Source organism: Puma concolor, chromosome A3 (genome assembly GCF_028749965.1).
Source record: "Puma concolor isolate L17-30 chromosome A3, mPumCon1.1.hap2, whole genome shotgun sequence".
Lineage (NCBI taxonomy): Eukaryota > Metazoa > Chordata > Mammalia > Carnivora > Felidae > Puma > Puma concolor.
The window spans coordinates 15,857,156-15,882,953 of NC_141669.1; the positions used below are offsets into that span (position 1 = coordinate 15,857,156).

General features: G+C 56.9%; 1 protein-coding gene across 1 annotated transcript; it reads right to left on the reverse strand.

The window, feature by feature from the left end:
* SDC1 (syndecan 1) lies at positions 1-23,863 on the reverse strand. Its single transcript, XM_086700082.1, has 5 exons — positions 23,506-23,863; positions 4,452-4,533; positions 2,984-3,462; positions 2,262-2,397; positions 1-2,102 (listed from the first exon to the last, which is right to left on the reverse strand). The coding sequence occupies exons 1-5, from the start codon at positions 23,569-23,571 to the stop codon at positions 1,933-1,935; spliced, it is 933 nt and encodes a 310-aa protein (XP_086556208.1). The 5' UTR covers positions 23,572-23,863; the 3' UTR covers positions 1-1,932.
* Positions 23,864-25,798: the final 1,935 nt, after the last annotated feature.

Here is a 25,798-nt window from a genome sequence, read left to right on the forward strand (position 1 = left end):
CCAAAATGACAAGTGCTGTTTATTACAGTTCCATGAATGGGCCCAGCCACAGGCTCAGCCCATCCCAGGGAGGAGCAGAGATGAGCAGTCACAGACCCCTTCCCCATCCCCCGAGTCTTGTCCAATCACACACTCCGGGCAGAAAGTCTCAGTATGGAACACAGAGCACGGGTTCCCTTTGCTTGGCAGAGCATCTCAGAGTCACAGATGGCCCCCCTCTTGGAGCGTCCAACAGAGCAGCGGGACGTTGTCAGACAGGCGAGCGTGGGAGTTCCCAGGAGGACTGGGCTGGAGGCTCTGGTCCCAGCAAAGGTGTGAGAGGAGGTCTGTCCAAGGTGTCCGAGAGCAGGCCTTGGCCCCAGGCCTCCGCGGGGCCAATGGCCCCAGGTAAAGCTGTGCCAAAGCCATCAAAGCTTCATAAGCCATTCAGGAGACAGTGCGTCGAGGTTGGCAACACAGAAATTCATATCAGGCCTTATGTAACCTTGGCTGAACCTACCGACCTCCAGCAGAATTTCAGCAAAGACGAAAAACAAAAAGGAAACAAATCAGAGGGACTCTGGCCGCAGCATCCCTCCCCACGAGAAAGATAAAGGCATAGAGTTTTTAGCCAAGTTTCCCAATATCATTTGTGTTTAGAGAAAAGGCTGGTCCACACAGCCAGCACAGAGAGAAGAGGCAAAGGCAAGTAGAGTTCACATGACTACTTTATATTAAAGTTTATTACATTTGGAAAATCTACTGTACAGGGAAAAACCCATTGGATTAAGTAGAGTTTTGCCAAAAGCAAAAGACTATCTCTCTTTGGAATATTCCTGATTCCAGCCCAGGGGGCAGGGCCACAGGAGCTAATCAGAGGTGAACCTGGTCGTACGTGGAGCAGCTCCATGACAGGTGTGCCCAGGCCCCTCTCATCACCTTCTAGAAGAAAATGTGCCCCAGAGACAGCACCAAAGGAAGGGCTCGGTCTTCAGGAGATTCTCTGGGGCCACTACCACCTCGCTCACCCCACAGTCCTCTCTTCTCGGTCCCCAGCTTGAGGTGCCGGGATTCCGTCCTCACACAGCTCAACATCGCGGCAGCCTGGGCCACGGCAGCGGCCCCGAGTCCGTGGACACAAGCGTGACCGCTCCAGACGTGACTGCCCACGGCTGCCAGGATCAGCCAGCCCCCCCAATAGGGCCACCCGACAGACATTCCATACCCTGTTGCACACGTGAGTGACAAACTCAGAGACAACACACCGACTAGGCCTACACGTTGGCTTCCAGATTTGGTTCTCCTAGTTAAAAAACAAAACAACAACAACAACAAAAACAGTCTTCTTAACCCTGATGCTGTCTCCTCGCCATAGATTAGGGAAGCAAGATGGGGGTAACCAAATCAACTTACTTAACTTACCTCGGGAGTAACCAAGTCTACTGGGCTATGAACAAAGAAACTAGAGGAAACATGTGCAAAAACAAGTTGGTATCTAAATGAGACCTCCCCGCAAAACGTCGCTCTGATGGAGCTCCGAACTCCTCTCCCTGCCACTCAAGGGTGGAAATGTGCCCCCAGACCACTGGTCTCCACCAGCAAGTGCGACAGATGAGCCAGCCCTCAGCCAAGCGGGCCATCCAGGTCCAAAGCAGCAGGGTCCCCTTTGTCTCCAGAATCGGGTCCGGGGAGGGGCTGCTCCAGGTTGGAGAAACTGAGTCAGAATGATGAGATGCCAGGTGCTGGCGGTGGCAGAAAAGTCACGTGCGAGAAAGCCCTTGCGCCCAAGTCTCCAGGCAGAAGTCAGAGAAGCAGAGGAGAGCCCCCAGCGTGCCCCGGAAGTCCGTGGGCAGGGAGCCGGGGAGGTGGCATGGTGGCAGGGCCTGCAGTTCTTCGTGGAAGAGGCAAGTGGGGGCCTAGCGAGTGGCAGGGGCAGGAGGAGCCCCGTCCCTGTCAGGCGTAGAACTCCTCCTGTTTGCTGGGCTTCTGGTAGGCCCCGCCGTTGGCTTGTTTGGGCTCCTCCAAGGAGTAGCTGCCCTCGTCCTTCTTCTTCATCCGGTACAGCATGAAACCCACCAGGCACACGGCGAAGATGAGCCCCACGAGGCCTCCAGCGATGACCCCTGTTGGGGGGGTGGGCAGGGAGGCCGGCTCAGCTCAGTTAGGCAGTAGTTCCCTCACACCGGGCAGCCCCCGAGGTGGCCGCGCTCAGCCCCACTCCAGCGCCCCAACCCCCAAGCAGCGGTATGCACCCCCCTACCACCCACCTGAAAGGAACTCACCTCCCAGCACTTCCTTCCGGTCCAGGAGGCCCTGGGAGGCCCCCGTGGCCCCACGGTCCACTGGGGGCTGATTCCGCTGGTCGGGCTCCACAGCGGCCACGGCTGTGTTCTCCCCAGATATGTCAAAGGTGAAGTCCTACGGGCGGGCAGGGACAGTTGCAGGCTGCGGAGGGCCACCACCAGCAGCAGTATCCAGTTTTATTTCTAAACCCAGAAGCAGCTCGGGAGTCCCTGGTCACCGCTGCCACCAGCTCAGACACACCCAACCCAGCCCTCAGGGACCCCAAAGCCAGGCACCTCTCACCACATCACACCAGACCCTGGCTGGACTGTGGCAGATATCACAGCAAGCGAGACAAAGCGCTTGTATTTATATGAAAATAAATAGGCTCATTGTAATGTAAAGTGTAAAATGACCATGACTCTAAGATCTAAAGAAAGACCTGGTAGGGCTTCTCCCCTGCCCCGCAGCAGGGGCCCTGCTTAAGTTTGGGAAGCCCTGTTTTAGGGGATCTTGAAGGACTCCTTTGCTCAGGTCTCATATTTAGTCTGTCCCGCTCTGGGCTCGGCCCCGGAGGCAGGGGGAAGGTGGGACCGCGTGAGCCTGTCTTCCTGGCGGGAACAGGACACGCTTACGGGGCACAGGGTGTTGAGTGTGCCAGATGACCAAGCCAGCGGTACTAACGTCCCAGGAAACACAGAGGATACCAGTGAGCACTCACCTGCTCCCCAGAGCCCTCTCCTGCTGGGAGCTGAGTGGAGACCCCATCCTCGGCAGCCTTCTCAGTGGCAGAAGGACCACGGTCCTCCACGCTGGGCGCGTGAGAGTCGAGCTGGCTGGGTCCTGCAGGAGCTGAGGTCTCATGGTGGTCAGGCTTCATGTCCCTGTGGGGATGGGAGGTGACAGGCCCCTGGGCCGTGGTGGCTCTTGCTGTTGATGCCTGGTGAGTGGTCGGCTGTGGCGTGGTCTCGCCGGGTGGGTGGGTGGTCTCCTTCTCCCTGGCCGTGAAGCCAGGCTCCACCTCTCCCGGAAGCACTGCCTCTCTGTCCTCAGGCCTCTCTCCAGCCGGCAGGACGGACGTGGAGGTGGCGGTGTTATCTGTGCCGCTGGGCTCTGGGGCCGTGGGCATGGCCGTCAGGAGCTCCGTGCCCTTCCAGGTGGATGAGGGCTGCTGTGACAAGGTGAGATCTTGCAGAGCACCTGCAGGCCCAGAGGCAGAGCTTGTTGGAGTGGGGGACGCCCAGACCTCGGGCCCAGCCAGGCTCACGCAGTGAGGAAGGCCTGGACAAGGGCCCACAGCTCTGACTCCCAGGCCTGCCTAGCGAACCCTGTTGTGAGAAGTGGTTTCCCCAGGGCAGAACGAGCTGAGGCTAAACTCAGCTTTGGAAAATGGACAAGGACAGCTGCCCTTTTCTGCTGCACGTGCCTGCGGACAGCCTGGTCCCTGGAACCATGAGACATCAAGGCCGTCTGGGAAGGAACTTTTCCGGTGGCTAATGAAGCTCGCTCCCTGGGTGGGGGCACTCTCAGGGCCTGAATGCCTTGTCCCTGGTGCACACTCCTCTCTGGCCCCCTCCCTGTTCCACCTGCCCTCTCCCCAGAAAGGCTCAGCCCCCCTCCCCCCCCCCCCCCCCACCAAGAACAGAGGGCTGCATCCTACCTTCCAGCTCCCAGGCCCCTACCTCGGCCACTTTCCCCACGGATGGCCTCGGCCCTCTTCCAAAATCCTGGTCAAGAGCACCTCCTCTGGGAGGCCTCCATGGCCACCTCTAGCTCAAGGACTCCACTCACCCAGGGAAAGGGGAAATAGGGGAGATAAGGGACATTTATGGAAGATCTACATGCCACCAGGCTTTATGTTACCTTACAGCTCCCAACAATCGTATGAAGTCAAGACATATTCCCATTTTACAGATGAGGAAATAGAGGCTCGGAGAAGTCCACCTTTCTAAAGGTTGCCCAGGGAGTTAGAAGAAGATGAGCCCAAGTCTGTCTGCAGTAGGCAGTCCCCAGGGCCTCCTGGAACCCCAACATTCACTCCCGCAACCCATATATGCCTTTTCCTTGCAGCGTGGACCCCATTCTCTTCCCTAACATCACCCTTCAGACCCTGCCGGGGGGCTGCCTGACTGCCACCCCCAGCTCATGGCCCACTGCCATCTTGGGATGGGGCCCCCATGTCAGCTCACCTGCACCTGAGCCAGAGAAGTTGTCAGAGTCATCCCCAGAGCCATCCTGATCTTCAGGGGGCACGTTTGTGGCCACTATTTGCTGGAAAAGGATCAGAAAAGGGTATGAGTGGAGGCCTGGCCAAGGCCCTGCTACTCTGGGGTCCCTGTCCTAGACAGCTGAGTGAGCTCCCCCACCACACACATATAGAACAGGAAGGAAACCCTTGTGTGTGGCTCTGGAACCCACAGCTCAGGGCCACCCTCTGGTCCCCCCCACACCCCTGAACGCTATGATGACACAGCCCTGTGCTAGGTACTAGGGGTGCAGAAACACCTGAGGGGGGCAGGGCTCTTGTCCCAAGAGGCTCAGTCTGGTAAGGGAGCCCCAGACCTCTCAGAAGAGCAGACAGAAGATACCATTACTCGGAACACAGGCTGTGGCCACAATGGGACCCCGTCAGCTCACCCTACACTGAAAATCAGGTCTTGGGGCCACTGGCCAGGGAGCTTCAGGGGCCAAGACAGGTTTAAGAGCCTCAGGAACAATCCCCCAACACCCTGACTCCAGAGAGACATTCCAAAGCGTGCTGAGCACCAGGGTATGGACACTGAGGGCCTCACGGCGGGGGGGGGTGGGTGAGGGCAGGGACGGCACGGGTAAGTCGTCTGTGCTGAGGCGGGGCTGGCCACGCAGGACACATGCTTCTTCCCACACCTGGTCTGTTTTCTCATCCACAGGAAGGACAGGACGCAGACCCACTTGGGGAAGGAAGGACAGGGTACCCATTAGGCTGGCGACAGATGAGACTGATCTAAAGGAGGCCCTGCACTCAGGAGGTGGCGACAAACGAGCCTTGAGCCTGGAATGGACCCCGTGTACAAACAGCTGTCCCAGGAATGCTGTCTGCCTGGTCCGGCTGAGAGGCTGCAGGTGCCAGAGTGCAAACACCTCCCCGATTCCTGAGACAGGAGCTGCACCAGCAGACCCAGAGAGCGGGGCCGGGAGGAGGCAGGGCGCACCACACACGGCCGAGCAGGCCTGCGCGGAAAGCTGGAGGAGGGCGGCGTGGGGGTGCGGAGAGCTCCCAAATACTAGTTCCAGAACAGCGGTTGGAGAAGAGAAGACCCAACAAGCCAGGTGGCAGGAAGGGTAGCGATGAGTGTCCGTTCAGCAACACGACCTTGACCCAAATGAGTTCGTGATACACCCATCTCGAGGGCCCCAGTGTCAGGGGCCAAAACAAACAATGAATAAAGAGGCAAAGCAGCACAGTTCAGGGCACCCAGTGTGGCCCTGAGGACATCACGAAACCTCTTATGGCCTCAGTCTCTCCATCTGTAAAATGGAGACAGTAGTAATATCTATGTTTCAGGATGGCTGCAAAAATTCAAGGAGGTTATACACATAAAGAACCTAAGAGAGCCTGGCGTGCAGTAAACTCCCCACCAACAAGGGCCACTGCTCTAACCCGGGGAGCCAGCGCAGCTCAGCGCGGAAAAGAGGATTCTGGCGCCTGCCTAGGAAGAGCTGGGATAGAGGTGGCGGAGAGGCAGAGGTGGGTGGAAGAGAGGCAGGAGGGAGCCAGCTCACAGGAGGCTCTGTGCAGACTTGTCAGAGGCAGGTTCCGCCCAAGGCTGGGCTCCGGGAGTGGACCTCCTCAGCGGGGAGTGGACCTCCTCAGCGGGAGAGGCATCGCCACATCCTGGCCACAGGCCACGGAGCTTCACCCTTGAAGGGAGCAGAGCAAGGAGAGCTGGACAGGACCTTTGGCCTCCCGAGGCTGCCTGGGGCAGAGCTGGCCCAGGTGGAGCCTCCGCTTCCAGGAGCTCAGGTCTGGAGGGAAGCTTCAGACATGTGTAGAAACCACCAGGCTAGAAATACCACTGAGCTTCCTCTGAAAGTACAAAACCCAAACCCTACCTCTTCCTCACCCCCCGAAGAAAAAGGTTTTGGCCCCAGAAGGGCCTGTCTGAGCTGTCACGGCCCATCTAAATGAACTGGCATGGTCCCTGCCCTCCGCCTGCACCGCAGGCCACATCCTGTCTACACTGTCCCCAGGTGGTGCTTCCTACACCTGTCCTGTCTCCACCGAGCTTCGAAGCCTCCCCTAAACCTTCCGTAGTAAAGAATACTGCCCACCAGGCAGGCAGAGTGGGTCCCCTCATCCCCACATGCTCCCATCCCAGGCCCACAGCAGACTGCTTCCCACAGCCTGGCAGGGCAAGGGGAGGCCCAAGCATTCAGGGGGCCCCCACCCACCCATACTCACTGAGACCCCACTTCCCTCTTGCCCACTGCCTCTGAGACCCCACTTCCCTCTTGCCCACTGCCTCTGCCTTCCCTCAGCTTTCCTGAGGAGGCCCTAGGAGACCGACCAGCAGTGACCTTTCCCAATGCATTGATTCCATCCCTTAGAGATGCTGCTCAACACGGCACGGGGTCAGGGCCCGGCCAGACCAGCCTCAGCTGCACACTGTCATGAGAGCCAAATCTGCCAGCAGAAACCAGAGTCTCCTGTTTCACAGATGAGGGGATGCAGGCCTGCAGAGGACTCCATGCACTGGGACCATGTCACCCTTGGAGGCAAAAGCCAGGGAGGCCCGGCCTCTCACCTACAGGGAGAAGCCTCAACAGGTTAGCAGTTTCCCAAGAGCTGGGCCTCTTTCACCACTTGATAAGACTTTGGATCTGCCCGGTCCCTAAAAACAATTTGTTCCCTCAACTCTACTCAGCTTATCCCTCGGCGATCTTGTTTACACAACAAGCTCTTAAGCAAACGCTTTCTCTACTGAAACCAGCTCCTTGGCCTCGGGGCAGCCCCTCCCTCTGAGGGCTGGGTCTCCATCAGGGGAAGGGCTGCAGTGACCTCCCAATCCCCTCCAGCTTGAACCTGTGCTGGCCTCAGCTCCCTGGGGAGGAAATCAGCAGAAACTGCTGAGTTTGAACTTGGATCACTAGGTGCCAGCTGACTCCAGCATTCTGGGTGAGACTTCCAGTTTCACTTAGGCCACTGTGCTAAGAGCCTGTGGCCAGCTGCCCCCAAGGCCTCATTCAGGGCTCTCCTCAGCACTGCCTGACCTGGGTCCTTCCCAGACCATGTGGCCACAGCTCGGAGCTGCTCGGGGACAGGTGGGCCCACCTTGGAACCTGCTTCAAGCTGCCTGAGAAGGTGAAGGCCAACCAGCTCATACCTTTTTTTTCTTTTTTTTTTTTTAAGTTTATTTATTTATTTTGAGAGAGAGCGAACATGCTTGCACAGGGGAGGGGCAGAGACAGAAGGAGAGAGAATCCCAAGCAGGCTCTGCAGTGTCCGTGTGGAGCCTGACGCGGGGCTTGAACTCACAAACCGTGAGATCATGACCTGAGCCGAAACCCAGAGTCAGACACTTCAGCCACCCAGGTGTCCAGCTCATACCTTTAACGGGGCCCTTTAACCTCTGCAAATCCTAGGAAAAGCCACTTTTCATATAACAAATCAAAACCCTGAGGGGCTTTGACCTGGGGTCAGGGCTCCAGCAGAATAGGAAAGAAGGTATGAAAAACTGAGGCATTCTCTGACACTGAAAACACTTTCCACCCCTTTCCACCTTTACCCTTCTATTTGAGGCAGGCAGGCTTGAGATTAGCATCTCCCACAGATAAGGAACTGAAACAGACAAGGTGATGGACTTGCCCAAGGCCACGGAGCAGTGTGCCACGTGCTCTGCTCACCTACGTCCCTCTCCCTCTGGCCCATCTATTTTAAGATGCCTGTCTTCCCAACACAGCCACAAGCTCCAGGAGCCACGAGATGAGCGCATCATGGAGCAAAAATTCCTGACCACTACCCCAGCAGCCGAGGGGACCTCAATGCCAGCCCAGACTTCACAGGTTGACAGGGGAGGGCATGGACAAGCATCGGGTCAGAGCTGCCAGGGGCTGGGAATCTGCATCAGGCTGCCACCCGCCATTCCCAAGGACAGAGGGCTAGGAGAAGAGCTTCAAGAAGCTGTCAAGAAGACAGCCTCAAGCCTCACCCTGCACTGGCCATAAAGAGGGCCACTCTCCTTGGCAGCCTGCATCTAAGTAGCCTGCTTGCCCTGGCCAGCCGAAGGACCCAAGGGACCCAGGCAGCATCCCTCGAAGACACCTCGGGGACAAGAACTCCATAGCGGTGTCACAAGTCAGGATGCCAAGTGGACCTCTCAGTGAGGTTCAAGTGAGGACGGTGGACCCAGCCACTTCTAACTCTGGATTGATGGAAGACGTTGTCTGTCCGCCTGCTCCCTGGACTCCCGCCACCCCGTCGACTGCAGCCCATGGGTCCCTTCGGACCTGTGGTTTCCAACCCACACCCTGAATCACTGACATGTGTCACCTGCTGCCTGACTTAAGTGATGGCTAAAGCACAAATCCTTTAGAAAGCGTTACTGAGTTCACAGGATCGCATTGCTCTCTCAACCAACATACTGCTAAAAGTACAGTATCGAGGGGCGCCTGGGTAGCTCAGTCGGTTAAGCGTCTGACTTGGGCTCAGGTCATGATCTCACGGTTTGTGGGTTCGAGCCCCGTGTCGGACTCTCTGTGGACAGCCTGGAGCCTGCTTTGAATTCTGTGTCTTCCTCTCTCTCTGCCCCTCCCTCACTTGCACTCTGTCTCTCTGTCTCAAAACTAAATAACAAGGGGCGCCTGGGTGGCTCAGTTGGTTGAGCGTCCGACTTCAGCTCAGGTCACGATCTCGCGGTCCGTGAGTTCGAGCCCCGCGTCGGGCTCTGGGCTGATGGCTCAGAGCCTGAAGCCTGCTTCCATTCTGTGTCTCCCCCTTTCTCTGCCCCTCCCCCGTTCATGCTCTGTCTCTCTCTGTCTCAAAAATAAATAAAACGTTAAAAAAAAAAATTTAAAAATAAATAAATAAATAACAAAACAAAAATAAAATAAAAAATAAGTCAAAGTATAGTATCGTGTAAGGAGGATTAAGAGAGTCACATTTTTTAAAGTAATTTTTACCCTTTCAGTTTCTTGGTCAGAACTGTGGATCTAAGGTAAATGGGCAGAGCCCTCCCCCACCCCCCATATACCTAGAGTTCATAACTCTTGGGGTCTGAGGTCTCAGCTGCAGGACCCTAGCCTTTACCCCAACGCCCCCCACCTGTGCATCAGGATGCCAAACTGACCAAAAGTGAAATCCAAAGCATCACCTTTGTCCAGACCATGGGCTCTTTTCTTCAGGGTCCCTAGGAATCAGCAGGAGACTATCAGAAGTCTTCTGAGCTCCATCCCTGAGGCTGATTCAGTGGATCTGGGGCAACGGCCCAGGACTCTGATGTTGAACAAGGTCCCGGGTCCTGTAGGTGGTATGCAGACTACACTTGGAGAACAATAGTCTGGACAGGGAAATGTCTGACCCAGAGTTGTCCAGGGCCTGGGTGCTGGGGAAGGCAAATCCCTACAAAGGTCCCAAGACTCTCACTCAGGTGCAGTGTTCAAAGAAGAGGCACCAAATAGCAACAGAGCCCCGTAAACAAGCGCTAGGGGCAAACTGATCCAAGAAGACTCTGGAACATTTCTCTGTACTTCTGATGCATCCACTCCGCACAAACAGTACATCCCAGTACCTGCCTCGTCTGTAAAAGAGCCTCACCATGGAGCTAAGGAAACCCTGAACTTCCAGAGGCATGACCCCTTTGGTTCCTAGGGGTACAAGAAACCGGAGACAAAGATGAGCCTCTGTCCTGCCTGCCCAGAGTTGCAGGACCTCCTTGGTATCCCAGGCCCGAGGCACTGACCTGGCAGGAGCAGGATCTCCCAGGGTGGGCCCACCAGGGAGGGGAGCAGGGGCTGCAGAGCCACTGTGCAGTTTTCCAGGGGAACCTGCCTGAATGGGAGGCAGGGGTAGGGGTCACAGGGGCTAGAGAATGTTGTAGAACACACTGCCCCACTCCTGCAGCTCACCCAACACCCTGGTGCCCTATGGCAGTTATAAACATAACTCTGCTTTCCTCATCTGGGGGATCTTTTGCACCCCCTCCTATAGCCCTGGCTAACATGGCCTAAGCACAGTCCTGAGGGCCCAGGCAGGTCAAACCTAAAGCATCTTGGACCAAGGGTTCTCAAGGAGAGGAGCAGAGCCAGGAGTGGTAGGGGGAAAGAGCCTGACCAGGGTGGCTGCCACGGGACAGGTCTAGCTCTACTGCTCCCTTGCCCAGTACTGCTGACCTGGGGCAGCTCTCAGCCTCTCTCTAGACAACAGAAGGGGCTTGGCGGGAGAACACTAAACTCCCTTAGTGCTCTGACAGGCTAGGCTGGGACCTGGGAGCAGAGGCCCCAACTCCTTGTCAGCAGGGCCAGAGTGGTATAGGGGTGGCCATGTCAGGCTGGGTGGAAGGGGCAGGACCGTAGGCCCGGGCCCAGGAAGACACCAGGCTCCCCTCCTGCCCAGGATATCAGGGTAGTAGCAGATAAATCACTTTCTCTCTGAAGGCTTCTCTCCTGACTTGGGAGCTGCCAGGGAGACATGCTTAGGCCACTGAGAGGCACAGATCTCCCCCAGTTTTGGCCTCAAGACCCTGAAATCCACCCCGCTTTAGGCACTCCCAGGAGGAAGGGGCCCCACCAGTGCTTCAGACAGGATCAGCATTTCCGGCCTGACAGGCACAGTGATTTATCAGCTCCGTGTCTCTCTACCAAAACCAAGTCAAGACTAGACTTGCAGAGGGTGTGATGGGCATGGCCCAGGGCGGCAGGGGCCCAGGGAATGGCAGGTGGGAGACAGGGGCTTATCCTGCCTTCACCCTGAGCATCCATGAGGGCATGTAGGCCCCCAGCCCCCATCGGCACTTCCACTGTGGGGAGCACATTTCAGGGGACCTCCCAGGGATGTGCCCTTCACCCCATACACACACACAACCCACTGGAGCTGTCCCCATCCTGCCACTCAGACACAGACCTCACCAGTTGGGGGATTCCTGGGCAGGGCTGGGGTACAGGGCAGCATCCATACTGGGCTTTACAGATGGGAAACCGGAGGTCAAGTTTGCAGAGCCCTTTGCCTGCCCCATTCTGCCCATTTGGAGTACCTGGAGAGGCCAGACTTGTGTTGAGGTGGTGAGGGTCCTGGCAGCCAGTGCCAGCCCCAGTGCCCAAGCCAGGTCAGAACTGCCACCAGCACCCCCATACGCACCCCTCCACAGAGCTGGCACCGCCTCACGGCTCGCGTGCTGGGACTCGTCTTAGCCGGGCCCAGCTGAGGGCTGGGTGTGGGGCCGCAGAGCTGGAAGACCCGTTCCTCTGCTTTTCCCCACCTCCAAGAGCCTTGTACCAGGCATGGAGCAAGGTTGCCCAGCCCGGTCCTGCCAGCCTTTGTGGCCAGGGTTGCCCTGGGAGTCAGACAAGGGGTGGCCAGGGGAAAGTGACCAAACCCAGTACCAGGAAAACCTGGTTATAGCCTGGGCTCTCTGTTCCCAACTTACTGGATGACCTTGGATAAGAATCTCTGTCCAGTTCCCCATCGGTACAATAGGTGATAGTAAGGGGGCTCCTGGTTCCAAGTCTATGGTTGGGAAGTCAAGGGGACTGCCCACCTGAGGGGTTGTGGCCCACAAACACAGTGCTCAGCAGGGGGAGGACCCACCATGACAAATAGGGAGAAGGGTACTTGATCACAGTGACTCAGTGTCACTGCCCTCAGCTTCCCAAGGGGGGTTATGGCCTAGGCAGGACGTTAGAGGTGTTCCAAAGAAAGGGGACTCTGGGATGGCAAATGGCACCCCACGAGGACAGAGGGAGCAGCTGAGGCCACCAGAGCCTTGTACCTCCCAAGCCTTGGCTGTCCTAATGAGGCGGCAAAGACCAGAAGTTCAGTGTTGGATGCCCCAGCCAGCCCTCACAGGGGCCCCTTGAACTGCTCTCTAGCTGATTAACCTCCAGATGCCACCGGGCTTGGGGGCCTGACATCTCTGGCGCGTGGGCTTCTAGAGATACCCTCCCCCAGCTCTGTCTAAATAAAGTCTCCTCAAGTTTCGCAGGGCCAGAAACTAGTAGCTTTGGACACACCTGCAGCCAGCCGGGGCTCCAGCTGTGCAGACAGACGGGGATGGGGGCACTTCCTCACCCAAATTTATCCAATCAGTGTCCCTGCAGTTGCACAGTGTCCCCTTTAAAATGCCTCTGGTAAGACTATCGGGTGCTAGACGCTCACCCTAGAGTATAAATCAGCTCTATACAGGGGAGCAGCTAATTCCAGAACGGGGGCACCGGGGGTGGGTAGGAGCCCTGGAGGATGGGAAAGGACTGCAAGAGAGGCCGGGAGATGCCAAGGGCACATTTTTTAACTTGTGTCAGAATTGGGTCGCCAGCCAACCCCATACCTCAGAAAGACAGACTAAATTCCCTTTGTTCCCACTTTGAGCCACAGACATACATGGCTTCTCCTCCCACATACAGAAGAATAATGGGCCAGCCTAGGAACTTGCCTCTGGGATAAAGTTCAAGTCAGACTGATGAGGCACTGAGGTAGAAGCCCAGACAATGACACGGGAAGGGCAGAGTATCCTTGAAGGAGTCCCGTGGGGGTACCACGGCAGAATGGACTTTTGGCCTTTGCAAGAGAAGGCAAAATTTTCTGTGAAGACCAGGTCTGAATCGGCTGGGCTCGCTCCCCAGGTTCCCAGTGGGATCCCACCTCAAAGGCAGCAAAGTAGACTAGGCCCCTTCACTGTCAGCCTAACATTCGCCAGGGGCCTCTTGATGGCTGAAAGGCCCACAGAGCCTCAAACGCCCCACACCGAGCTCCCGGGCACCAGCGGCATGTGCACACAGCAGACGGTGTGTCTGTGCATGCAGCTCGGGGGGCTCTCAGGAGCCCGGAGTCACCCAGCAGGTGGAGTAGCCACAACACCTTGCCCAGAGCTCCGGGACAGTCATGGGGTGGGAGTAGGCACCTAAGGATATAACCTGGGCTGGGGGTTATTGGAAAAACAGAAATACCTGAATTAGGCCTTAGGGAAAAAACAGCTAATACGTATTGTGTGCTATGTGCCAGGCACTAATCTAAGCACTTTAGCCGAATTAATTAATCTTCACAATAACCTTAGATTCCAGTGCCAAATCCATCCTCCAGATAACGACACTGAGGCAAAGGGGACAGTTTGTCCCAGGGCATACAGCCAGTGAAGTGCTAGGGAGAGGGTCTGAGGCCAGGCAATCCAGCAGGCATGTGGTTAACAACCCTTCAGTGGGGGCCACGTGGCTCTCTTACCCTCAGGAAGAAAAGAGGTGGCACAGGGGAAAGTGCAGAAGGAAGAAGGACCACAGAAGTGAGGCCTTCCCCCCACATCCTGCAGCCTGGCCTCGCCCAGCTCCCTTGCCGGGGCAGCCTTCAGTCGGCCGTTCTGGGGACAAGCCGCTGTCCCCTACAGTCCCAGGGCCCTGCTCGGCTGGCCTGAGCCCCGGCCCAGGTGCCCTGGTGTCTGGCCTCCCCCCACCGCCTGCCAGCCCAGCTCACACCTCCCCCGGGTCAGGAGCCAGCCCCTGGCAGAGGCTCAGGCAGAGGCGAGCAAAGTGTGGCCTGCCAGCGAAGGCTCACATTTCTGAGAAGGGGCAAAAGCCATGTTTTCAGGCCCTATTACATCAGCACACTGGGGTAAGACCAGCCAGCCATTCACATGAAGTAACTATACACCCAGGCCAGGTCAGACTGTACCCCTTCCTCCAGTCACAGCCACGGGGGCGGGGCGGGGGGGGCGGGGTTGCTCCCCAGGGGACTCTCTAAACAGAGTCAGGCCCAAAGCTCCCCCAGACTTGCTCCTCTGAGTCCAGGTAAGGAAGGGACTCTCAATCATGCCACGTACATTAGTTCCTGGGGTCTTTTCAAAAGCCCTCCGAGGAAACTGAGGCTTAGGGGCAAGTGAAGAAACATGCCCAAGGTGCTCAGGGAGGATGTGATGGAGCCTGGTAATGACTTGGACTGCCCAATCTCCATGTCCTGTGCTCTTCCCAGCCTCCACATGACACCTCTCCAGTCCCTGTGACACTTACCTAGGCTGACCAGCCAGCCAGTTCTGGATCCCAGCTGGCCTGCCCAGCCCCACAGCTTCAGGACCTCAGACTGGGCCCCAGTAACTACCCCAAAGGCAGGCAGACCCAAGCAATCAGCTCAGGCTGCTGCCCTCACAGTGGGAGGAAAGGTGGACCAAGACATCCCCCCTGCTGCCCCCCAGCCCCTAGAGAGTGGTCTTGAAGAATGACCCTGTTCCCAAACAGGTAGAGGGGAGAGGGGTGAGGCCACAGCCTCTCTGCTCCTCCCACAGTTCCAAGGGCGCAGGACACAAACTCAAGGCTGTCCCAGGACCTTACTATAACAACCAGGAGACCCCAGGGAAACTTTGCAAGCATGCCCCTCCCCCAGCCCCACCCACCCTTTACTCCCGGAGACCCTGTGGGGGGTGGGCGGAGAGGCAGGGGCAGAGCCTGGGGCGGCTCCCTCCGCCCAAGTGCAGGTGTGCCCATTCTCCTAGTCTGGCCCACAACCCGTAGGCCCTGGCCAGCCCGGAGGTCTTGCTGCCCAGACCATGCCTGCCCCGCGCCCTGGAGGAGATGCGGTCACCATAGATGGTGGTGCCACACCCCAGCATGTCTCTCTGGGAGAAGGGGGACTGACGTCAGCCTCTACAACAGTCTCAGAGGCTCCTGAAACACCCGCAGCCTGGGGCCCTGCGAGCCCAAACCTGATCACATACCCATCGGGGACACTCCCCAGAGATGGGACTCCAAGGCCCCGGATAGTTTCCTGGGCAGCAGGGATGCTGACAAGCTGCAGAGAGAAGAGCCAGTGCTGCCTCTGCACCCCTGCCATAGGACTGGCACAATCAAGTCCCTAAATGGGTAGGCAAGGCCCTGGGCATCAGCGGCCACCGTGGTACAGGTGGCATGGAAGCAGCAGTCCTCAAGTCCCCCAAGGCCTCCCAGTGCCCAGCATGTGCTAGGTCTGGAGTCGATGAGTGCACCTGGCCCTCCAGAAGTTCCCTCCCTATGCACCCAGGCCCCACCACTCCATCTCCTCGGTCTGCTGTGGGGGGCAGAGGGCCGGTGTGGCCACAGAAAGGCAGCCTGAGTGGGAAAGACTAGGAATTCAACATCACTGTGGTGGGACAGTTCTCTTAATACCTGGGGAGAGCAGTGCGACCCAAGAATGGTCCCAGAGCAAAACTGGCAGCCTCTGCCACTCCCACTGCCCCCATCTGGGGACTACCTCCCCTAACACTTCCCCTGGCCAGAACATGACCTGCCTTATGGCCTGAGCTCCTGATTAGAAACTGCTGTACTGTGGGACTCGAATGAACCCTTTCTCAGTGAATGACCGTTACTGTCACTGCCCCTCTGGCCTATCTGCATGGACCAACCCTCCTGTCTGGTCCCAGTAATGGCCACCTTCTCTTGCATGTGCTCCTGGACCAGGTGTGGACGGCTCCCCACCTGCACAAGGCAATGCACACGGCAGGCACCAGGCTCTGGGTTTTAAATCTGGTCAAGCCAAAGAGGGCTCATGACCCCCAAGGGTTGAAGCAGAATGCTTCCGGGAACAGAGACAGGCCTGGCCCTGATTCCCACCAGTCCTGTGACACAACCACAGGATACCACAAACACACCAAGTGCATGATTGTTGTTACCTACGCTTCTCTGCTCCCTCCTCCCATTTCACAGGTGGGTTCACTGAGGCCAAGACAGGCCCTTGCACAAAGTCACTCAGCAGAAAAGAGGAGGGCCAAGGCTGGATGGCAGGCATCAGAGCCTTAGTTAGTCCTGCTGGGTTCCCCTACCCCGTCTAGCACACAGTGGGCTCATGGTCAAGGCTGCTTGGGTGGATCTGTGGGCCTGGCACCATGACTCAGCCAACAAGTGAAGTGATAAATATGCCTGCCTGCCCCACTGCCCCAACCTGCCCAACACGGCTTCCGTTCCTGCTGATGAGCGGACCTGGGCAGGTGGCCAGGATGCCTGGGTGTGTGCAGAGAGCATCACCAGGCCTGACCTTGCCCAGCGTCCTCTGTCCACCTCTGGTTCCCACACTGAACTCTAAGGCCACCTCCTCCAAGCAGCCTGCCCTGACCCCCACCCCCACAGATGACTCCTCGGGCAGTGAGTGTCTCCTCAAGTCCCCAGAAGAATAACGGTGGAGGACCCTAAGCCCTGGCCAAGTCCCCCATTACCACCTTCATCCTCCCCAGGACAAGGTCTCAGAGCTGAAGAAGAGGAAGGAGGCCCCAGAGGGGACAGATGGGGGAACTGAGGCACAGAGGGACAAAGACCTGCCCAAACCAGTCAGGGGCCAACCTGGGACCAGGAAGAACAAGTGTCCTAGCCATCCTTCTCTGTAGGAATAACCTCCATAGACTCCTAACGCCAGGGATGGAGGAGCATCAGGGTTAAAGCTAAAAAGGGGAGAATCCACCAGAAAAGAAGAGAGAGGAAGACCACTTCCCGGCTTCTGAAGAGGAAGTTGCAGACAGGTGGTGACCAGGTTTCCCAAGACACTCAGGCTGCAGCCTACCCAGCAGGAAAGCCCAATGAGGAAACAGAGTCAAGACCACCCAGGCCAAGCTCAGCTGTAGCTGCAAGCCGGCCTGCAGGCCCGCCAGCCGGCACACAGCCTCTTGCGGGGTCGCAGCCCTAGGTGGGTCACAAGAGCGTTCCCAGCACTGGAGCAGCCTCTCCATAGAATCAGGCAGCCCTTGGAACCATAAATGAATGCCAGGAAGACAGAGACCCTCAAAAAGCTCCAGAGGCAGAAGGGGATGCATCTGAAAGCCTTCAAGTTCATGAGTCAACAGGAAACATCCCGGGGCAGACAACTGAGTCCAGGAGCGGGTCCAGCCACTAGCCTTCCCCTTTCCACACCCAATGGTCCCGAGCCCCAAAACTGCCCACTACACCCCCCACCATGAGCTTGCCTCCACACACTCACGGCCTTCCAGACGTCCTGGCCTGCCAGACCTGCACAGTGTTGACAGGCAGCAGGAGGGAGCTTAGCCCACCTCCCCTCAGGCCACTCCCCACCTGCCCGCCACCGGCTCATTCTGGGCCCCACAGCACTGAGAACAGGGGAGCTAATTAAGCGCCCCGTCTAGGGCCTAGAAAGGTTATTCTTTTGGGGACTTCTAGTGCCTACTGCCCACCCAACGTAAGCTTCCTGAGGTCAGGCAGAAGCAGCTCCATCACGCAGATAGAGCCAGCCATCCTGGGGGCCATGTGGGAGACTTCCCAGGTCTCCTGGATTCGAAGGTGCCGAGTTGAAGTGACCCCAGGTGCAGGGTCTTGCCTCAGTGGCCTCAAATGTGCCTCCTTGTGTTGAGCGATGCATCCATGCCTGCCCTCCCTCGGCATCATCAGGGCACCCACAGCCCGCTCTGAGGGAGGTTCCAGAATGCATCCTCGCATGGAAAGCCCTGGGACAGCTGACAGGGAAATGACACCGTGCTGAATCTGTTCCAGGGCGCAGGATCCTGGCGCCAAAAGCCCTCTTTCCACAGACTCCCTTAATCCCATTCCCTTTCCCTAGACACACTTAGGCAGGCCCTCAAGGGGGGATGGGCTTTCAACCCAAGACTCCAAAATTGGTTGTTGAAAAGAAGGAAGAAATCAGGAAACAGTGCGTTCTGTAAAACTACCAAGGTTCCAGGACTAGAAATCATTTAATGACTGATTCTTTACGGGGCTGCTTCTGCAGTGGGACCTAGTGTTGGAGGGGACCAGGTGGGAAACCCAGCACAGGAACCAGGAGTACTGGGTATCTGGGCATCTGGCTGATACCATGGTGCCCACCTCCCCAGCTTTAAAAAGGATCTACTGGGGCGCCTGGGTGGCTCAGTCGGTTAAGCGGCCGACTTCGGCTCAGGTCATGATCTCGCAGTCCATGAGTTCGAGCCCCGCATCGGGCTCTGTGCTGACAGCTCAGAGCCTGGAGCCTGTTTCAGATTCTGTGTCTCCCTCTCTCTGACCCTCCCCCGTTCATGCTCTGTCTCTCTCTGTCTCAAAAATAAATAAATGTTAAAAAAAAAAAAAAAATTTAAAAAGGATCTACTAATTCTGAAAGTGTTTCCCCAGTGCCTAAGATGAAAGCCAGTGCAGACTGGCTGTTGCCCTGGGAACAAGCACGCAGGCACCATGCAAACATGGGATGCCCCATCAGGCCTCTTTGCACAAGCCAAGAACATATATATGGTCCCTGCACGGGTATCAGACCTGGGAGCACACCCCACCTTACCCCCATGGGCTCACTGTCTCCTGACCTAGGCTCCAGGGAGCAACTCTTGCCCGTCCCTAAACCACTGGGTGAACCCAACCCAAGCCAAGGATGTTGCCAATGCTCAGGGTTCACCTAAAGGCACCGTTCAGGCCAGCTCAGCCCAGCCCAATGCCCTCTCCATCCAAAGTATGCACACCCATGGCTCTCCAGGATGGAACAGCAAATACCCATAGGGCCTCACAAGTTTCAGCGAGTATCCTATGCTGGGCTTCACTGGGGAGACTTGACAGTCCATCAGTTCATTAATGCCATACACATACGCCCACACATATGGACAGATCCTTTCTCGCACATCGGCCCCTTAGAGGGGCTTACTTCTATAGGCTTCATCCACAAGATGAGGGCAATGACGTACATCGTAAAGGTTTGGCTTAAAGATGAGATAAGAAGGTAAGAAAAGCACTGAACACTCAATAATCAGCACCCAATTACAGGCGCCTCTAATTATATCGATAGCTAACTTTTCCTCTGGCGCTTTCATTTCCAAACACTTTCAAGCACTCATTATGAAATGAATATGCAAATGACAAAGGACAGGGAGAACAGGTATGATGTCCGCTTTACAGAGGACATCAAGACTTGGAAGTGAAGTGACTCACCCAAGGTTACATGGTAAATTAGTGGCAGGGTTGAGACTTGGTCCTGGAGCTCTACTTAACCCAAAGCCGTTTCTGGCCTGCCAAACAGTACGCGTGCACTAAGAAAGATGCACATCAACCCAGATAAAACATGGTGACACGATGGAGACAGGACCCAAGCTAAGAGTAAGGGCCCTTCCAATGGAGACTTATAAGTTAGCCTCACCAGGTCCAGGCTACCTGTGAGCCGCGAGTCAGTTACAACTCAAGCCAGGAAGAGAAACTCGGAACACAGGGTCACAGGTGCCTCCTCCCAGAGATCATCCACACCTGTTCACCGAGGGAGCCTGTAAGCATGCCCTTTGACAGCCTTCGTTATTCCAGGTACTATCAGGGATACTGCTGAGGTCCCAGCTGGGTCCATGGAGGCACAACTCTACATATCACAGATCATGAACATTACTCACAAGTGAAACTCTCACTCAGCACTGAAAACTCATGTCTTAGGAATCATTTTGACATATCTGATTAGTTTCTTAGTACTGCTGGAGAACAGTGCAAATTAGAATTGAATAGAAAAGCTGCCTGCTACACTTAGGCCCACAATTGTCACTTTTGGCTGCTGTCAGGGATGAGGGGAGAAATAGAGCAAACCAGAATTAAAAAGATACCAACCCTGGGGGCACCCAGCAAGGGGCAAAATGCTCTTTGGAGCTCAAGAAACCCAGGACAGAAATGCCTAACCTAACACAGTGACAACCATGAAGAAGACCCTGGCATCTTGAGATTAAATTATGCTTAGTATTCTCTCTCTCTCTCTTTTTTTTTTTTTTTTTTGAGAAAGAGAGAAAAAGTGCTGACAGCAGAGAGCCAATGCGGGGCTTGAACTCATGAGTTGAAGCCGGACACTTAACTGCCTGAGTCACCCAGGCGCCCCAGTATTCTTTTGTTAATAAAGGAAGGAAAATAAATATTGTAGAGAGTCCTGCCCAAAGTTGAGGTCAATATGGATTCTTAGCTCACTAAAAAAACCTGGATGCCAAGGATACCTCATTCCCAAGGGATTTCAGAATCCGAAACTGCAATAGGAAACATTCCTCTATAAAATACTACAAAATTCAAGCTTTTCACTAATTCTTTCCAGGCCTCCCTCCTTTCTCATCTCTCTCCCCACCAATCTTGGTTAATGAGGTTTTATTGGAACCCACCATGAGCCACAGGTAGAGACTTAAAGCAGCTCCACCCTCCCACCCTCCTGAAGCCAGGAGTGACATCACCTCTAGAAGGCTCTGAGCCCAGGAGGAGAGGAGGCACTTAGCGCCTCCCCCAACCCCCACCCACCCTACCAGGCCTTAGGAAAATGTCTCTACTGGCCCCCATAATTAGGGCAAAAAGGGATTTTATGCCTTTCAAGAAAGAGAAAAGGGAAGGAGAGGAAAACAGCAAATAACTATTCCAGAACAAGCATTTTGCTGGCATGGAAGAAACAAAAGACCACAGGAAACACACACACACAGAGAAACCTTTTCAGACAAACCTGTTCTTGTCTCTTGGGAGTGGTTTTAAGCAACCTTCTGCCCTAATAGCCTTCTCTTGCCCATTCAAAATCAGGTGCCGAAGATCACACCCTACCTCACTGATCCCCAGGGGGGTTCTGACCTGCTTCCCACTGGGACCAAAGTGAACCCTGGGAGAGGACCAGATCTCTGCAACCTGTAGACACCTCCTCCCATTTTAGGCAAACCCCATTGCCTAGTTTCTTTTAGTAAGGGGGGAGGGGGCGGGGACTTTATGCCACCTTACGCCCCCACTTTTAACCCAACATGGACACCCACTGTAAGAGGGAAAAGGCAGGTCTGGGAAAGAGAAAACAAACTAAACTTTATAAAAGGAAAAAAGAAAACCTAAGCTCCAAGCCAACGTCTGAGCCCAAAGCTTAGTGCTTTCAGGCTCTACTCAGCCACCTCTTCCAGGAAGTCCTCCTACCACCACATTCTAATAAGCCGTCCTCCTTCCCTCCTCTCCCCTTTGAGACTCAACTGCCTCCCAGCCCTCTGTAATGTGTCAAAGTTTCTAGGCAAGAAATAATGCCTCTTAATGCAGCATCTGCCCTTACCCAGTACACAGGAGACTCTGGGAAACACAGTCCACAGAGAATCTCACAACCCATCTGCCTCCCCCATATAACAGGCACTCTGGGATCCCAGCTTATAAGAATGCCAGCCTCAACCAAGGCAGGCAAAAGAACCAAACCCCGCACTCCTGATTTTAGCTGGAAATAGGTGGGGGAACCCCACCTCGGCAGTGTCTGCTGAGGCCCAGTCTTGGACCTGTAGAGAGTGGAGTATCCAGGTAACGCTAGGTGGACCACCGAATTAAGCCACACATCTCCACTCTCCTCTCCAGAGTATGAACTATGAGTCAAGGCACAATCTGAGTCCTACCAAGCTGCAACTCTAAAGAGAGAAGAAGCCAGATACCAACTTCTTGGATCTGAAAGCCAAGAGTGCACTGGAGACTCAGCTCAGAAATCCTATCTGTCCCCATGGCTCCCCCAGATTTGGCACCCTTCGCCCCCCACCTCCATCCAACTCATCAGCAATGCAAGAAGCATCAGGGACCCTGTCCTTGTACTTCAAAATATAGTTCCAAACACAACAGTCGCCTGGAAAGGGGGGGGGGGGGGGCACTTCACAGATAAGCCTGGGAAACACCTCACCTGAGCCAGACCCTGTAAAATACCCAAAGCTCTCAACAGCTGGTAGCTTCTATTATTGTAGAGGGACCCGCTTACAGAGGGTCGGCACTGCTGAGAGTTGTGCAGATGCCACATTACCCGTGGAGGACCCGGCACCCCTCCCCCCTCCTGCGATCCTTCCCTGCCCACGTGCCTCCCTCACCAAGAGCTGGGGAAGTAGAGCAGTCCAGATGTGGTAGCGAGAGACCGCCACTTCCGGAAGGGGAAGAGCCCCCCCGCTCCGTCCACACCTCCCTTCTCCATCCCAGGGGATGGCCGCCCCAGCCCGCGGGGAGGGCCCCGGGACTCCAGCACCGGGTGTGGGGGCTGGGAGTGGACGTGGACACCCGGCGGCCAGCGCTGACACCTGGCGGCGGCCCAGGTCCCGGCCCAAAGCGGGGCCGGCGCTGCGGGGCGGTTCCCAGGAAAGGGTTACAGGGGCCGAGAACAAAGCGCCCCCATTGGGGAAGGCGGGCTAGCGGACGGCGGCGGGGGCGGGAGATCACTTTCTGGGGGCCCTTGGGATGCTCTTTGTCGGCCAGGTCCCTCTTCAGAGGGGACCCACCCCTCGCCAAAGGTGGATGTTGGAGTCCTACCCAAAGGCCTCCTCCCCCAGCCAAGGGCTCCACATTTGTCCCTCTTTCCCCCCAGCTCCACTGGGCGGGCCAAGGGACCCGCCTTCCCTCCGCGCGGCTACAGCACAAAGCCAGGCCGGGGGAGGGGAAGAGCCATTCCGGGGTCCACTCGCGTGGAAGCCGCAGCCCTCCCTGGCCGTGCCCAGCACCGCCCGCACCCCTCAGCGGACAACACAACTTCAGCAGCCCCAAAGTTGGGTTCCTGCGGGGCTCCGGTGTTCCGGGACCAACTTCGCGGAACCTCCCGCTGCCAGCTCTGCCCAGCTCCCTTAGGGCAGCCGATGGGAAGCCGAGGATCCCACCTCCGCGGCCACCACGACCCCCGCGCAGCCCTGGCCCGGGCTCCTCTGCCAATGCGCCCGCCCCGCTGCTCCCAAACTTGCCTGCGCCGAAGGGGCCGGGAGCCCGGGCTCGGTGGGTCTGCGGGTGGCCGCGGTCACCGCATCTTCCCGGGTCGCCGACGGGGACCCCGGCTGCTGCGGTGCCAGGGGTAACTGGATGGGAACTCGCGACCCCGGGAGCCGCCGCAGGCTAGTGGGCACCAGCGCTTGGGGAGCCGATTCACATAATTGAGCGCGGGGCCCCCCGCACAGGCTCCTCTCCGCGGGGCGCCCGAGCCCCCCCCCCCCTCGTAGCGGCGGAACCCGCGAGGCGCCCACCGACGGCGGAGGCAATTGGAGCGGGACCCCGGTTTCGCGGGCACGGTCCCCGGGCCCGCCGGGCTAGCGCGGGAAGGCAAGTCCCCGCTTCCCCTCCCCCTCCACGTGCCGCTGGAGGCATCGGCGAGTCTGCAAACACCAGCTTCCCGCCGCTCCCCGCCCGGCCCCGGGCCGCACTCACCGGGAGAGCCGGCTGCAGGCGCAGCGCCAGCGCGCAGAGCCAGAGCCAGAGCGCAGCGCGCCTCATGCTGCCCGGACCGGCGGCGGGAGCGCTGCGGGCTGCGGGGATCGCGGCGACGCCGCGCGGTATGGACTGCGCGGGGCTCCGCGCCGGCTCCTCCGGGTCGTTGCGCGCGGCACCCTCGGGCAATGCCCCGCGCGCGGCTGTTCCTGGCGAGGGCTGCGGAATCCGCCGGCTGCAGTCCGTTCTCTACCTCTGGATTCCTCTCCGCCCGGCTCGGCTCCAGCCCTCACCTCTCCCGCCGAGCTCCGCCTTATAATAAACCCACAGGCCCTTAGCCGTTGCAAAAACTAGCCCCCCACCCCCAGCTTGCCTAGTCTCGGGGCCAGCCCCAGTCCCCACCCCCTAGGACCCCGCCCTCTGAGCCACCCAGCCCGGCCCCCTTGGAACGCCCCACCCCCGGCGTCCTGGCCCCGCCCCCACCCCCGCCCCCTCCCGCACCGCCGGGGGTCCTCGCCTTCCTCCGGAGCTGTGGTTCCCACAGGCTGTTGTGAGTGGCGTTTCAGCTCCGCTGCTCCCGAGTGGCGGGATCGGGGCACCCCCTTCCGCCCTGGCTCAGTATATTGGGGGCGCTGACCGTGAGAGGGGCGGGAGGAGCGGGCGTCGGTCTTCGACCGTGGGCGCCAATCTTACAGCGCCCTCTGGGCGTGGGCACCCAGCGTCCTCCAGGTGTGTTCAACTCCGAGATCCCGGCGGCGGCGGGACAGCTTTCCGGGCTGTGCGGGGCCCCGGGGTGATGGGGCCTTAAACCGATGGAGCCCTCCCCTGCCTCTCCTTCGGCTGCCAAAGGGGTCCCTGCGTCCTCACTTCCCCAAGTACAGGTTCCCACAGGCCCTCGCGTTCTGCCATCATGCCAGAAAGTGGTGGAAACTTGGGGCCTTACTTTGAACAGAGGTACATGCTCAGGACGGGCTGTAAAAATAGAGAGAAAGAAAAAGAGAAAAGGAAAGAAAGAAAGAAGGGAAAGAAGAGAAAGAAAGAAAGAAAGAAAGAAAGAAAGAAAGAAAGAAAGAAAGAAAGAAAGAAAGAAAGAAAAAAAAGAAAGAAAAGAAAGAAAGAAAGAAAGAAAGAAAGAAAGAAAGAAAGAAAGAAAGAAAGAGAAAGAAAGAAAGTTAGTTAGTTTTCTGTGTCTTTCGATGGAAGACTGCCTTCTCCCTTCGTCCTCTTAGCTAAAAGGAAAAATAAACGGCTTTCTTCCCAGGGCAGACAGCCTCTGGCCAGCGGATCTGATGAGGGCCGCTTGAGTTCCTGCTCCTTCGTGAGTCCCTAAGACGTCCTAGGCTTCAGGGTTTCCAACACCAGTCAGCCACCTCTGTGCAAAAAGGCTGTGGAAGGCCTCTGGGTGTCGCACAAATGGCCTTGAGGGAAAAAGGGAAGAAGCTGCCAGGCGCTGCCTGCAGTCTGGTAGGCAGGAGAGATGGCGCCAAATGACCTTCGTACCTGGACCTGGAGACCAAAGATGGCGTCCTCCTCACCCACCTTCTGCAGGCAGTGGGCAGGGCAGGCCTCAGCTGGTCTGAATTGGGAACCAAAAAGTTCTCCTGAGGTGTCTTGGCCTCTCAGCAGTTTCCAGTGTTTCTCTTTAAATGGTTTAAACGTTCCTGGGTCCTGGGCTATACAGGCAGGACCATCCACTGTGGGCCCTGGGTTCTCCACCTACCCAGCAGGTTTTCCAGGCACTATGCAGCCTCCTGTGTCCCCGTCTCAGCCACACTCCCCTGTCAGAGCACTAAAAGGTGAGGCCCCTGAACAGCAACATAGCCCTGTTTTTGCCCCTTCCCTGAATCCCTGTTTGACCTTGGGCAACTCCTGTTTTGAGGTCTCTGTTTCCTCAGCTTTGTCTTTGGGGGATAAGAGATCCTTATCAGGGTTCTTGGGGCCTACTGCAGGGTCTCTGAGTGCCTGGCATCACGGATCCTCCAACAGCATGGCACCAGGCAGGGTCTCTCCAGGAGCTCAGAGAGTCCTGCTGGGTTAAAAGGCCCTTTTAGTAGAAAATCCATGTGTCTCCCAGGGGCTGGCTCCACGGGTCTGAGGTTAGTTCTCTGGTCCTCTCAACCCAATGTGGAGGGAAAATAGGTCAGTTCAGGATCCTGCTTTTCTCTACTGCACAAAATTGAGAAAGTTGGGGTCTGGGGGGTTTGATGGAGTCTTTTCAAAAATCACCAGTTTAGTGTTTCTTTCCAACGGTGCATTTGCCCCAGATCAATGTGTATTTCTTTGGGCAGACTAG

What these genes read in the sequence shown, in the direction of transcription:
- SDC1 (XM_086700082.1), bottom strand. Translation starts at nt 23,571, where the DNA reads ATGAGGCGCGCTGCGCTCTGGCTCTGGCTCTGCGCGCTGGCGCTGCGC. An exon ending in GAGAGGGCTCTGGGGAGCAG is followed by an intron (nt 2,398 to 2,983) that starts GTGAGTGCTCAC and finishes GCCCGCCCGTAG; the next exon opens with GACTTCACCTTTGACATATC. An exon ending in CCGGAAGGAAGTGCTGGGAG is followed by an intron (nt 2,103 to 2,261) that starts GTGAGTTCCTTT and finishes CCCCCCCAACAG; the next exon opens with GGGTCATCGCTGGAGGCCTC.